Source organism: Pezoporus wallicus, unplaced genomic scaffold (assembly GCF_028554395.1).
Source record: "Pezoporus wallicus isolate ANWC-B61680 ecotype Strahan unplaced genomic scaffold, APGP_CSIRO_Pwel_v1 contig_1876, whole genome shotgun sequence".
Lineage (NCBI taxonomy): Eukaryota > Metazoa > Chordata > Aves > Psittaciformes > Psittacidae > Pezoporus > Pezoporus wallicus.
Genome location: NW_026638337.1, coordinates 3,194,437 through 3,209,157, shown reverse-complemented (window position 1 = coordinate 3,209,157; position 14,721 = coordinate 3,194,437). Strand labels below are relative to the sequence as shown.

The window sequence follows — 14,721 nt, the reverse complement described above, 5'->3', positions numbered from 1 at the left end:
CAAATGCAGCCAAGATATTGGCAGAAAGGAAAGACCATTCTTAACTAGCTCTGCGTAGGCTTTTTTTAGTGGTCAAAATCCTAGCTTTTCCAGAGGAAATCGCTGGTAGCTTTTGAATAAGAGAATGCATTTATCAAATTGGGTAAGAAAAGGTCCTCAGGCAAAATACTGCTGTGCACATTGCATGTATTCTTGAAGAAATATAAATAACCAGGGACTTGATTTTACATTTCCTTTCGAAGAAGAGCACTAACTACTAGGAGCACAGTGATACTTAAGCTATGCAAGCACTAATTCCATAATGAGTCTTTACTTATTCATGACGAAAACCTATCTATGCAACTATCACACTACTTCCTGTAGTAATTACAAACTTTGATAGGCTGTCATAAAAATTTGGATTCAACCAAAACTAAGTACCTAATGAAGAACTCCTGAGACACTGTCTGATCTTGTTGCGCTTCACCACATGCAGTGCTATTAATATTAGAAAGGGATTTTGAGAGATTTTGTTAAGTGTAAGTATCTTAATGAAAGGTTTATCGCTATAAACAATTTTAAACCAGAAATATCTTTACACATGCTAGGCAACAAGCCAGTGAAAGATGATCACTGGTCTTTATTTAACTGATGTCTGTGCCTCTTCTTTCATTGCTCCTAGCACAAACTACAATGGTGTTATGGAACTGAAAAACACATTTGTGAAACATACCTATAATATTATAAAAGTTCAGGAGTTCTACATAACCTAGGTACAATTCTCAACCAATTTGTTTACAGCTGAGGCATGCTGTGAATGCATTTTAATGTCTATTTTTATTATTTATTTAGCTAAGAAAAAAGGGAGAGGAAACTTCAGTGCGTCCTTCTGCTATTATGCAGTCAAATTCTACTTAAATTATTTTAGAAGCCTCACAAAAGCAGGCTTCCAGGAACTGTTACAATACATATGGAGGTACTGAAAGCACACTCTTTCCAGCAGAGATATGGCACTGTGACATAAACAGAGTGGGATCCCTCCATTGCTGCCTATGATATGTGCTTGCAGGATGGGGAGGAAACAAAAGCAGACTTAAAGGCAGAAGCTCCAGAAACTCTATCCCTGACCTCCCAGAAGGGAAAGCAGGGGCTGCAGCACAGGGCTGCAGAACAGGGTTTGTTTTGGGGGTCATCTTCTCGCCTCCAGCCTCACAGCGAGTGACAGTCTCCTGCAGTTTGAGCCTCACTCAACTTGTATGAGCAACTTCTCCCTCCTGGCTGAGTAACCACTTCAAGGATGCAAGAAAGCTGTCATGCACAAACAACAGAAACCTCACGCTGGGGATATTGCAAGGCTATCTATTTTGACTAGTAACGAAATACAAACACTTTCTTAGTTGATTGGAAACAGGAAAGAGACTTCCCACAACACAGTTTCAAGCCCTGTTTTTTGCCTTTATTCCAGCTGGCCAAAAGTAGAGCCCCTCTATATGCTTCTACTATGCTTGGCCAGGACACACCTTCTCCCCAGTCTTTTGACACACTCAGAATACCAGAGCTGGGTATAGATGGCAGTCTGGTGCTATTAGAGAAACAGATACTAGGAACTGCATCATTACAAAGCACTAAATGCCCAAGCCCAGGGGGAGGACAACACTTGCAAATAATGACAGGGACCAAACGCTTCAGGGTCTAACATACAAAATACTTCTTTATGAAATAATTATTAAACCAAAAGGAGGTGCTGCTATTATATTACTTATCCAGTCATTGTAGAAGTCCAAACTTTTTATTCCCAAAGGATTAGCTTTCATAAACTAAGGGAGACAATTAGTGAAATAAAATCGTCTAATGCACTCATGATCTGTAAGTCAGAAGGTATGGAGGAGTTGCAGATCTGTTGGAACCAGATCAGTCAGGTACAAGGAAGTAGGATAATATAGATATTCAGTATAAAATGATTCTAAAATAGAAAAGTCTATTTCAGACGTTTCTGACTTTAAGATAAAGACCTAACTTAGCTAGGCTGCAAATATAAAACAAAATCTCTTCCTAAGAGGTCTGTCTGACTGTCTTTAACAGGTTTGAAGCATACCTTTGAAAGATCTCTGAAGTTGCCTGGAAGGGTCAGGTCTAGCTCTTCAGATTCATAGTTTGTTAAAACCCATGGAAATACAGGGTATTGGTTCAGATCATTGTACGTTCGTCCTATGAAGAAAGAAAATATTTTAAGAATTAGGAAATAGTGTCCACTTCTCCAGCTGAAAAGCAATCTAGCAGTTACTTTTGTTGCCTCAGATGTTCTCAGTTGCCACCACTTCACAGAATCAGGTCTAAATCTTCTAGACAAAAGTAGCCATTTAGATGCACTTATCTTGAATCAGAAGTCAACACAGAAATCAGCATAATGTAAGGAGCACCTTACCTTTCAAGATAAACTAAAATGCATTGCATGCCAATAAACCCTTTCTTTTTATTTCCATGAACATGTTTTCATAGCCTGAATGTTGAAATATAAAACCACTAGACTATTATTTCCCTAGCAACTGTATTCAGTATCATTAGCTGGCAAAGATTAAATGAGACTACAAACAGCAAGGGACATCTGAGATTTGCAAATCTACGTCTGTCCTAGATAGACCATACTAATTCATTATTCCCCAAAGTTTTTCTTCATTGAAGAAGTGGTGAGATTTCACTGCAATAGTGGAATTAAAGTGGAGGAAGTCGTATTTGCTTTAAGAATATTTCATAAACACTTTGAAAATTAAAAAACATTTTCAGCCCCATAGAAGACAGAGCAGACTGCCCCAGGCCACTCTTTCCAAACATAATGAAAGAAACATTGCTACTATCTCAGGAACTCAAATGTGCAAAAGCCATCCTTATAGTTCCAAAAGAACAATCTGCAGCTGAACTGGAAATTATGAATTCATCACAAGGAAAAGTGTTTGGGGAAAGGCTGTTATTTCTGTATTAGCTGGCATTTAGTAGTATCTAACATTTCAGTGATGAGACAAATGAGGTTGCTTAGTACAGAACCATCAACCCTATTGATTTAATAGGAACCACATAATATGCAGCATGACTCTTAAAAACAAAATTGGGTCATAAATATATGTGTGTATGTATTTATATAATACAATTAGCAGACTGAAATAACCCAGGTTAACAATTCCCAGTCCTGCGGCAGATTTACAGCCCTGTCTCACTAACTGCTTCCTTCCAGATTCTGGACAGATTCCTGGGGTATAAAACCCAGCACAGGAAAACACAGGCTTCCTTGTTCTGAGTTGTATTTGCAATTCTCCACAAAAATCAACTCTGCTTTACTGAAATGTGAAACTTCCACTGCTTTACAAACACCTTATCTTTTCCATAGAAGTTGATGAACAAGAAGCAAGTTGCTATTTGTACATAGTTTCATTGGAAACAGGAAAAGTACATATTGTTAACAACTGTGTGTCCTCATTTTTTACTTTATGAACACATAGATGTTCACAAGAATATAAAAAAAATAGAAGTGCAAAAGCAACTTTATTAAAAAAAAGCACTACCAATGCTTTTTTGTGACACGCAGATAAAGATGGATAGAAACAAAACCACTTCTTAAATATTGACAATGGACAAATGCAAAAACACTCCTGGACAGAATGAGAATGTATCAAACAATTAAATCAAGAAATACACCATAATCCATGTAAGGGAGGAAAAGGAAAGGTGCTCTCCGGCAGAATATTAATTGCTTCAGCTTTTTTGGGGGGAGCTCTACATATCTCAACAACTCTGAACAACTCTGAACTCCGAGACAAGTCTGCCTCATTTTCCACATCCACCAAATCAGAATATTTTTCTCCTCTTTAGCAAGGGATTTATTATATATGAAATGCAAAATTTCTTGAGATTGTAAATTTAAGGTTCTATAAAATATGGCCTTTATAAAACTATACCTTTATATAATTAACATTTTTCTTACCATCAGAATCCTCAATTAAGTTAACTGAAAAGTATTTAAAAGCTTGCGCAAAAGAAAGACATTTGCATTTCTGTAGAAAGCAGACTAAAGGAAATTTGAGATTCGGAAAGAGAACGACTGAGATGACTGTAATCTTCTACAAAGCATAAGTAAAATAATGATTCCTCAGAATCAGAAGTTTCATGGGACACAGTTCACAGTATAAAGACCTTCAGTTGAAAAGAATTTATAGAAATATTTGGAGAGGTGAGAACATCCTTTCGCAGAATTTTGAAAGGAAATTTGGGGTTATCCAAGATGACCTCTTACTTCAAAACTGAGATTTTATTTAATTTTTATATTCCCTTAATTTCAATATTCAGTGAACAGGATTTTGACTTTCTGTTCCTGTTCCATTTAGGAACATCATAAATATGTGACTAGCACAATAAAGAAGCAATCCTGAACCTCACTGCTGTATGTTAGTTCTTTCTTGCTGTATGGTTTTGATAGGTAACTTACAGTATCGACATATGAACAAATATCATGTGGAATTAGCTCCATGTCAGGACACTGCTGTAACTCTTGTGTGCATTTTTTCACCCCACACTGAAAAACAATTTCATGCAGCTTAGGTAGGATAAGTCAGAAACAATGGAGCCTTTATGATTATGTATTTGGTAAATATAACCATAGTCTTGTGAAAAAATAAACAAAGTATGTACTTCTCTCCTACTTCAATATTTATGGACCATGTTTTACTTATTAAGAGATTTACTGCTAAGAATAGCTATTAATTTGTTTACTTATAAATTTAGTGATTTTTTTTCTCAATTCAACTATTTCCTTAATACCAACAAATAAAAATGACTTGAGAAGATGATTTGTAATTTAAATAGTGAAAGGAGACCAAACCTACATGATAAGACCGCACATCTATGCTTATCTGGGTGGAGGACAGTGATCTAGGCCTATAATGGGATTACAAATGCCTAATTCTAAACATGCATAAATATTAGCGGTTTAACTTTATTAGGAATGCTTACTCAATCAGTTCTGGCTTCACAATGATTATTTTCAGAGTAAAGTCAGACAATGAATATATTTAGCCATCTCATCAATTGTCTGCTGCTTCCAACAAGAATTATCTGGTTCTTTATTTAGGGAAATAAACATTAAACATAAATCTACACCACTATTGGTAGTCTCTATACCTTTTCAGAAGCTTCCGATTTTCCTCAAAGTAGGCTTACAAAGATTAATATTAAAGACTGAATATTAAATATTGCAAGGCTGTGACACTAATCTACCTGAACAATAAAACTGAGGCATAGTAAATGAGACCTCAGAAACACTTGGTATGTTTCTTCATTAAAAAAAAAAAAAAAAAAAAGGAAAGAAAAGAAAACAAACAACTTTTTAATTAAACCATCCAATTTAATGTTTTTATATGGCATTTTAGTTTTGAAGGTAAAGTGAGCTAGAGACAGCTGACAAAGAAATTATAACTGCAATTCCTTGGTGAAAATGTTAATGACAGCAAAATATTGTTTAATTAGATGATTGCAGCATCTGGATTAACACTCTTTAAGAGCGATGTTCCTGTGCTTGTCTGCTTCTTCACACTTTACAGACATTTTGTCATCTCTAGGTCATTAGGAAAGAATTTTTAATGATTTTTCTAGAAGCAAGTAGTTCGAGTTACATCTAATTAGATGACAATAATAAGCCCAACACATGCAGTAGCTAAATATATACATAATTAACCAGTGAGGGCTTGTACATCACAGAGTAAAAAAGTGGAAAATGCTAAACAGGATAAAAAAAACAGGGAGGGGGAAGAAGCTTGTCTAAATTTATTACCTGACTGAAGATGCAATTTTTTTATTTCTTTTTTTTCACAAACCTTTAAAACTAATCCCTTTCCACTAGAAGAAATTACTTACAAAAATCATGTATATAATTTTTCTCCACTTATTTTAAAAGCTGTGGCAGGTAGAATTTAAAAGCATTAAAATTTCAACAAATACAAACTCAAACACACATATAATATACTGCAATTTGAAAATAATAAACAAAAAAAGAAACAAAAAATAGCAGAAATCAGTTAAATACTGAGAAATAGACTTCTGAGTAAAACAGTGGGCACTATAACCATATTATAAAATGTGGTTTTGTTCCCACTCATCTCAATTCCTTTTGATGCAGTGGGATTGCTGTTAAGTACTTCTTTCAATAATCTTGTAACTGAGAATAGTAAAAATTCCCTATATCACCCAGGGGGTTCAATTGACATACACACTGTTCATATACAATATGGTGTTTTCCTGTGCGCCTGAAGAAAAGGAAATTAGTATAATCATAGCTGCTTTCAAGCTTTCAAAGAATACCTAAGAAGGTGGCCAGGAGGGGAAAGGTGGTCAGGAAGGCTTATGTCTACACAACCAGGACAAAAACCAGGGGCAAGAAGAATATAACACTGAGACTGATTGATAAGCAGCAGAATGCAGTGTTTACCTTTGGGAGAAAAACCCAGAGCTGTAAACATGATGAAATATGCTTGAGTCAGAAAAGAGGGCAAGAAAGAGGTGAAGACCTTGGAAGCAGAATAGGGACACGAGAAAATAGCTGGCTAGAGGGCCAGAGAAAACAGGTTGAAACAAAACTTTGGAGTTTGAAAATGGAGAGGCACTTTGAAACAAAATTGCAGTAAGTCATCAGGCTAGCACAAGTGATGGTAATCATATATCCCTGGATAGGAATTACCTAGAAACAGAGAACTATGGCAGCTGAAGTAGACAGTTACTAAGTCATGAGTATGGACCACAACAGAAACAGTTGAAATGTGTCAGGTGGTAATAGGGTGATGTAAAAGTTATATATAAAAAAAAAAAGTCATAAAAAGATGGATTTTTTTTTCCAAGGGGACACTTCAGTATTTCAAACATTGATTAAGAACTTAACAGAATAGCCAGGGGCCATGCTTGTCAGGACAGACATATTGGCAAACCAGGGAGAGATTTAAGAAGAAAATTATGTATTTATTTCAGAGGTTCTGTTATACAGAGACCAACAATCTGTGTAATTAAGAGTGTTCACAAGCGAGCAAAGGAATTCTTGTGGGAAAGGACCCAGTTGCATGTCACAAATGAAAGAAATGAGTTGGTGCCAGCAGTCTCACTTCTGAATACCTCTCTTCCAAGGCTGCTATTTCTTGAATAATTTCAGAAAAGGATTGCAAGAAAACATGAGTGATTTTTGTAAAGGGCTAGATGCTAATTAAGCACCATTGGAATAAGAAAGGAAGCTACAAAGACTTGGCAAAAAGTGTACTCAATCATTTTGTTAATGGACCTCTATTTATTAGGAAGAGAAGAAAAAACAATGAAGGGACTTACGTATCACTTAACAGCAGAAAATCCACATTTCTTAGATGTCAAACCTACACGTTTCTTAAGTGACTAAATTACAGCTCAGATATGCTGAATAAGACAGCAGGAGATAAATGGCAACACAAAAAACATTTTGCTGCACATATTTTTCAATGGCTAACAAAATGAAATTGTTAGAACAGAAGACGCTGCTTCTTCTTACTTAAAAGTTGTATCTTTTAAGGAAATATTTCGTATGGGATCTCATTACAAAAGAGCGTAACTAAAAATTTATTTGTAAATTGGATTTCCAGGGAAGAAAGAAAATACATGTATCCTCTTTACTTGGCAAATAAGGTCATGAATATATTCAATACTCTGTATACACAATAGAGAATCATGTCTTTTCTTCTGACTGCCAAGGGTCCTGTCTACAGTGTATATATGAATTTGCTTCTGTTTAATACAGATGTATTTGGACAGTTATCAGTTCAGTGTTATCAAAACAAGGGCAACATGCAGTAGAAGCACTCTGCTTCCAGTTCTGTATTTCTGGTAGAGACATTCTCTTTTTAGTGCTTCATTACAAAATGCCTATTTATTGTAAAGGAAATATTTTGAGAAATATCTTTCAACAGAAAATTTACAGAAATACAGGCACAGCTGTAAAAGCAGTGGTGTCATTCGGGCTGCCTCATAGCTCTCTATCCTGCAGTTTCCCAGATCTCAGGCCCTGGCAGTAGAGTGCCATGCAACAGTGAAGCCAGGAAACAGCCTGGGGATGTGAGAACTTTTAGGCTTTCTAGCATATATTTATGTTTTGAAGCATTCTCCACTGCCACTGGACTTGTAGCTCACATGCACTCTATCATGGGGCTGGGGGGAGGTTCTGGCTTTCCAGGAGCTTTATTAGTAAATTCTTTCCAATACCCACAAGTTCTTGAGGCTTTGGAAGTCAGCTTCCTAGCTGAAGTGCAGACTTCATTAGGACTACAAACCCAGGTTGATCTTTCAAAAAATAACTTTGGTGAATTTTTGCTTCTGTAAAAAAGTTGAAAAACTTCAGGATTTGTTCCAAATTGAGATTAAAAATTTATTGTCATGTGTAGAACTGGCTGTTGGGCGTAAATCAGTTTTAGTTCTCTCATGTTGTTTTCAATAAAGGTTGTTTGTGTGTCATTGCCAGGGAGTTCAACTATCGAGGATAAATTTTATTTTAATTTGCAGAGAAACATAATGAATTTATATGAGAGTGCATCAGTGAGTGCAGATGTCATAATGACGTTAGCAACTGAAATCTATTTTTCCATGCTCATAGAGACTATGAATCTTCAAAATCTTAAAAGAAGCAGCAGAAATAGAGAGCACACAATACAGCAATGCAATCATGCTTTTTTACAAGCTCTTTGCATTGAAGGCCATTCTAACATGCAATAGTTGATGTCAGAAGGACCCTTTATTTCCTAATCCTGATGGAACACTATCAGATGTGACAGCACTCTTGCTGACTGGGAAAGCACCCAAGAATCTCAGCTGGTTTTAGATGTTCCTCCAAAATAATTTATGCAACTGTACAGTGATACTGTCTTCCCAGCATACCATGATGACTGATAGCCTTCTAGGGAAACGAAACCAGAACAGAAAATAAATAGAGTGGTAAGGACCCATTAGCAAAATCCAAGCAATGTAGACTGGTTTAAAATAAAAATCAAAGCATGGGATATCTTTTCTAACAAGGAAAATTACCTCAAATGTTACTCAACACCTTGATCACACCTTGGCAGAACAGCATGCATCAGTATTAATTTTTATTTCACCAATACTGGTGTCTTCCTAAACTTTAAAAGTCTGCATATTGGCTCTCCTTTAGAAAAAATTTATCTGTTGATCTATGTGACCCAAAAGCATCATTAAAAAGAATGACTTAAAACAAATCAGTCAATACAAGATGGAGACAAAGAGGCTGAATTTCTTCTGAAGACTCAAATTTACCTTCCTCTCCTTTGGAGAATATGGTATTTACCTAAATTTGAATTTGAATTTGATCATGCACTGCTGAAAGACTTCATAAGATGGTAGGTAATGCTGTGAAAATAAGCAAGTGAGCTTATACAATTAGCAACAAGATTAAATGAACAAAGGAGATTTGCCAGTAAGAGACTGATACTAAAAAATCTGCCAGAAATTAACTTTGAGTCAGAGAGACACTACAAAGGTACTGACCAAGCTGCTGGAAGCTTTTCCAAATAAAATACAAGTTCATAGAATCACACATGCAGACAAAAATATAGTCAGTAATCCTCCAGTGCCTCCTTGGGCACAGCAGATGGTACATGGAACGAAAATGCAAGGCCATCCTGTTGTAAGGCAGGTGGATGACAGTATATGACATTAAGAGAAATGTGTCTCATGCAACCACCCAGCTGTTTGGATATAAAGCCTGTGTAGCAGTACCAGTACCAAACAACAGTAAAAAAAACATTTTTCTTGAGACCTCTGAGATGCTGTGAAGGAATTTCTTCAGGTTGAAGCTTGTTTACTGATGGATACTGCAGTGTAAGTGTCACTGCAATTCCTAATTGAGTTCAGACATAATGATGTCTTCCAGGTTTGGATGCTTTTGTCATGTACCTAAAAATAAATGACCTTGAATTTTGATTAAAAATGAAAAGTAATTTATGAAAAAATTGCTCAGCTCTTATCTACTCTCATTTGAAGAGTTTAGGCATACTGCTTACAGAAGAAATGAATACATAAAAGGGAAATTACAAGTGAAGGACAGTTCTGTCAATAATCTATTGGACAAAGACTGAGGGGGCCTGGGCTAACTTCCCATCTCTTCACTAAACCCTCCAAGTTCGGGTGAGGCAGTCAGGGAGCCTGAGAGACTCTGCCTGCATTTCCTCATCAGCAGAAGGGCAGCGGATGTGCGAGAGACGGAGAGCTGCTGGAGGCAGGCCAGTGTCCAGAAGCTGGATAGCAGCGTTCTTGTGGCACTGCGCCAGAGGTAATGAATGCTCAGCAAGGCTCCTTCCTTCAGCAGAGACCTGCGAAACTGTAGCTAAAATGCCTGCGAACCAAGCTGGTGAGCCTGCACTGGACCGCACCCTATGGACTACCCAGCCCAGTGTCTCCAATAGCTTCAGGGACTGTGCTTTGTGCTCCACTGCACAAGGCAAACATGCCCTCAGATTTCCAACTGTTCAGTGGTAGCACTTCTGTATCACACTGGGATAATTTGATGACACATTTATTAACGTCTGTAAGACTGGATGCACAGAGGATGACTACCATATAAAAGCCTAAAGGTTCAAACCAAGTGAGTTTGACAGCTCCTGAGTTCTGTCACTGCCCTAATAGGTAGAATGCTGTGACTGTCCTCAGACTGGTCAGTGTAACGGGTGTTACCTTTGGGTTGCACACTTACATTTGTCTTCCGTCTGGCCTGAGGGTAACCTCAAGCATAAAATTCAAGACGAAGTAAAGATGGGAGTTGTAACACTGGAGTAAAAAGTTATGCCTGGTGGAATTTAATTTGGGTTTCAAATTAAAGCTCACTGGAGTGAAATGTCTGAGGAAGGCTCTCCTCAGGCAGATTCGCAAGCAGCATGTGTGCTACAGGCAGGAATCGTAATAGTAGACATCCTTCTGAAAATCTTTGTATATAACGTAGAAAGTTGCTGCTTTTTACATTTAAAATTACCACACAAGTTAACACATAGAAAAGAGAAAGGTGAAAAGAATAATGCCATCATGAATATTTAATCAATGACAATTGCCAGGAAAGCTCTTCTTTTGCCAATAACAAGTGATGTCTATGGCAGTTATCCCTCATTTAAAATACTTAATCTGATATTATATTTCAGCTCAAAGAACTAAACGAGAAAAGATGCTGTAATCTAATCATACCACAATCCAGGTGACATCTGTACTAGGCAGAATACTGTTGTTATTCTGCTGTCTAGTTGCTGTTGCTGAGAATGATGAAGTAGTGAAATTACATTTTCCCATTATTATTTCCAGACACTCTCTGGCAATGGTTTGTTGACTCTAATAAAGCTTCAGACAAAGCTGTCAGCAGAGGAAATGGCAGAAGGGGAACAAGGAACAGTCTCCACAACAACATACGAATTTAAAGTCTCAGTGATAGGTAGTGCGTTTCCTGATAGAATTTTACATGTGTGTTTCAGAATCTATCATAAAGCTGCAGCTGAATTCTAGAGGGATAAATGTATGCTATCAAATCGCAGTGCTTAAGACTTTGACAAACATAAACGTATTATGAAGAATTACAGAGTTAGAAGCCTTACCTGCTATAGTGTTGAGGAACATCAAGTATTCAAAGTTAGATATCTCCCGTCTCTGCCAGCGCTGAGTCATGTTGGAGGATTTATAAAGCTGTCGGGGAGTGGCCAGAGATATTCTCCTAGGAAATATATTTAAAGAATGATTTTTTTTCAGAGCCTCATTAAATGTTAAGATGTAGGGCAACGCCATTAGTGTGATTAATTTCAGATTCTCTCAGAGGCTTTTTTATTTCATTTAACAAAGTCAAGAAGACATTATTACCCTTATTTGAGAAATGACTAAAATTAACAGCTGTATTTTATTTTACCAGTACTACAGCATAGTAATAATTCAGAACAGCACATTTTGTGTTTTATTTTATTCTGAATCTGATTAAAACACTGGGAGTAAAAAACTGCAGACCTCCTGGTGCCTGGCTTATCCAGCAGGAATAAAAGAGGAATACCATTTCCCTGTTTCAAAAGCGTATGTTGAGATAAGTTCATTAAGGTGAGTGAGTGATAGATTAAAGTGCCATATATTTCCAGCACATGGATTGAAAATATTTATTCCACAATTTGTGCACCTCTTCCATGGTAAGGTACCCATGCTCCCTTCCTATATCCCAGTAAGCTTCATGATTTCTATTTACAGCCTGGTTTCTGAAAGAAATAACTTTTATTCATTTATACACTCACATGTCCATCTGCCTGTCTCTCCATAATAACTTCTGAATTTCATTTCATTCAGATTTGGAAAAGGAATAGACACTTCTAAGATACTCAATTTCCACACATTTCCTAAAACTTATATGACTGAATTAAAGGAGAAAAAAAACAAACCACTGTGCCAAGGAAGAGAATAGCGGAAAACTTCAGCTCTTCTGAATTCAATTTGGTACCATCACAGTAACCAAGTACTATGCACCAAATTCTAAATTACCCATACCATAGCATTTACCAAACATGGTTGGTAAAACACAGGGTCTAGATTAATGCATCAAAGAAAAAAAATCTGCAACAAGCAGAAATAGCCTTACTGCTCACAACTCATTTTCAAGGAAAACGGTCATTCCTGAAAAAAAAGACATGGAAAATCTTTGGGAGAAGAAAAAGTTCAACTCCTGAGCTACTTATTTTTACAGAAACCTAAATTTTATAAATGGATGAAAATAAAGAAGATGTTTATACCTGCTAAAAAAAAAAAATAAAAAATAGGGGATCCTTAGTGTGTAGCCTATTCATTAATTTAAAGAACGTATCTAGTATTTATATAGCCTGTAAAGAGTAAATAAGGACCCCCAATGGTTTGGTTTTCAATTGCACACTAAACATTAAGTGTACTATTTCTAGACTCTGAATGCTGAGCAGTTTCTTAAAATAAAGTCACAAACAAAGTGTCAAATTGGGCAGCAATTACAAAAATGTGGATCATCTACTTCTATAGATACATGTACATATTCCTATGTATGCACTAAACCCTATTTCTGGAGAAAGTATGAGTTTAGGTTTGTTACTGGAGTGTACATGTATCAAAATTACATGTCTAATTGTCAATGTGTCAGTTGCCTGTCTCTGCCATAATTTGGCTGACAAATTGAGCATACAAAAATGACCATGGAAATGTAGGTACTCTTCCTTCTTCTTCTTTTTTTTTTTTTCTTTAATCTCTCTATTTACCCAAAATAGCAGTATATAAGGTCTTGCCAGCTTGGCAAGAAAGAAAGACCTTCACTGGTACACAACAGACATTACAAATTTTTTTTAAGTTGTTTCTGTTGCACTTCTTCTGAACAATTTACCCGAAGAATTATCTGAATGTAACCATACTTTAGATTGCATTTTATAGAATAACAATTACTTTTACAGTGGAATTTTTGAAGACATGTTGTTCCCAGTAAACTTTGAGTAATGCTACACACAACTTAATAAATACAGAAAACAAAAATACTACAGAGGTCATTAAATTTATAAAGCATTTCTTCATTAAATTTACAAAGCATTTCTGTCACAGACTATCTCTTTCTCCCATGACAAAACAACATTTATGCATCAGTACAGCTTAGTAGCTCCTTTTAGACTTTACTCACAATCTCCCAGGGAGTCTCAAAAATCTATAAACTGTCAAGTTTTGGACTTCAGATTTGAATGCCTGATTTGAGCAAAATCTACAGAAAATCAAAATGCATTAAAAAAGCTACTTATTTACTCTATAGCTAAAAGTATTTGAAAGGTCTGCAGTTATTTCAGCAGAGACTGGATAAAATTATGCACAATAAATTGGTTCCACATCTGCTTGTTTCAGTTAACATAGGAAGACCCACTGTTTTGTGTTTTGCTAAATGCACACAACTTTGATCAAACCATTTCTCTCCTTCGATGTGACCTCACCAATATGAAGATGCACAAATGAATGTGCTTCCTTTGTTTCTAGAGAACCGTGAAATACCTACTTAAAGTGGAAAGTGCAGAAGACACTCTGATGTACAAGGGGATGAGCCAATTCTTCAAGATTCATTTTTCCCATTTTATTGAGGGAAGGGATGTTATATATCCCATGATTGACCCCCTTTCACAATCACTTAATTTAGTTAGCTACAAGCCAATCTCACACAAAGAATCTTTTAAGTATCTTAGAAAAAATATAGCACCTGTGTGAGGTTCTGTGCTGTGTTGCCCCTGCTCAGAAACAAAAAAGGCTTGGTAAAGTCACTGACTTTTGACAAGAAACTCATCAATATTCACTTTCAATCAAAGCTCTGGAAGGGGTTTCATGCTTTGATAACAACAAATCTTAGTTTTCCTAACCCTCTCCCTTCTGGAAATCTCAAAATCCAACTTCTGGATCTGGAAATCCATCACCAAGATACTGATGTGGAATAAATGGCAGAGCTGAGCTGACATTAAATATAGTTAACATACTAGACAAAATACATTTCCATTCAGCAAAAAACTACATCATTTCTGTTTCTTAGATTTACTAACTGAAGCTTTTGTTTTCGTAATGCATTAACAGCCCACAGAAGTTCACTGGAAGGTGCTAGCACATGTTTAGTGGAGAAGTATGATACTCTTATCTTTTACCAATTCTTTGATGTCTATATGCTTACAAAACTATCAGGCAGCTCAC

The 14,721-nt window shown here is 36.3% G+C and overlaps 1 protein-coding gene across 8 annotated transcripts in view; it reads right to left on the bottom strand.

The window, feature by feature from the left end:
- The window catches only part of NBEA (neurobeachin), a 506,572-nt gene that overhangs the window by 84,703 nt on the left and 407,148 nt on the right, over window positions 1–14,721 (bottom strand). For all 8 annotated transcript variants that reach the window (XM_057410438.1, XM_057410433.1, XM_057410439.1 and 5 more), the window contains 2 exons: window positions 11,616–11,731; window positions 2,075–2,187 (listed from right to left, as the gene is read on the bottom strand). In XM_057410438.1, coding sequence (XP_057266421.1) covers window positions 2,075–2,187; window positions 11,616–11,731 — 229 coding nt within the window. The remainder of the gene's footprint in view (window positions 1–2,074; window positions 2,188–11,615; window positions 11,732–14,721) is intronic.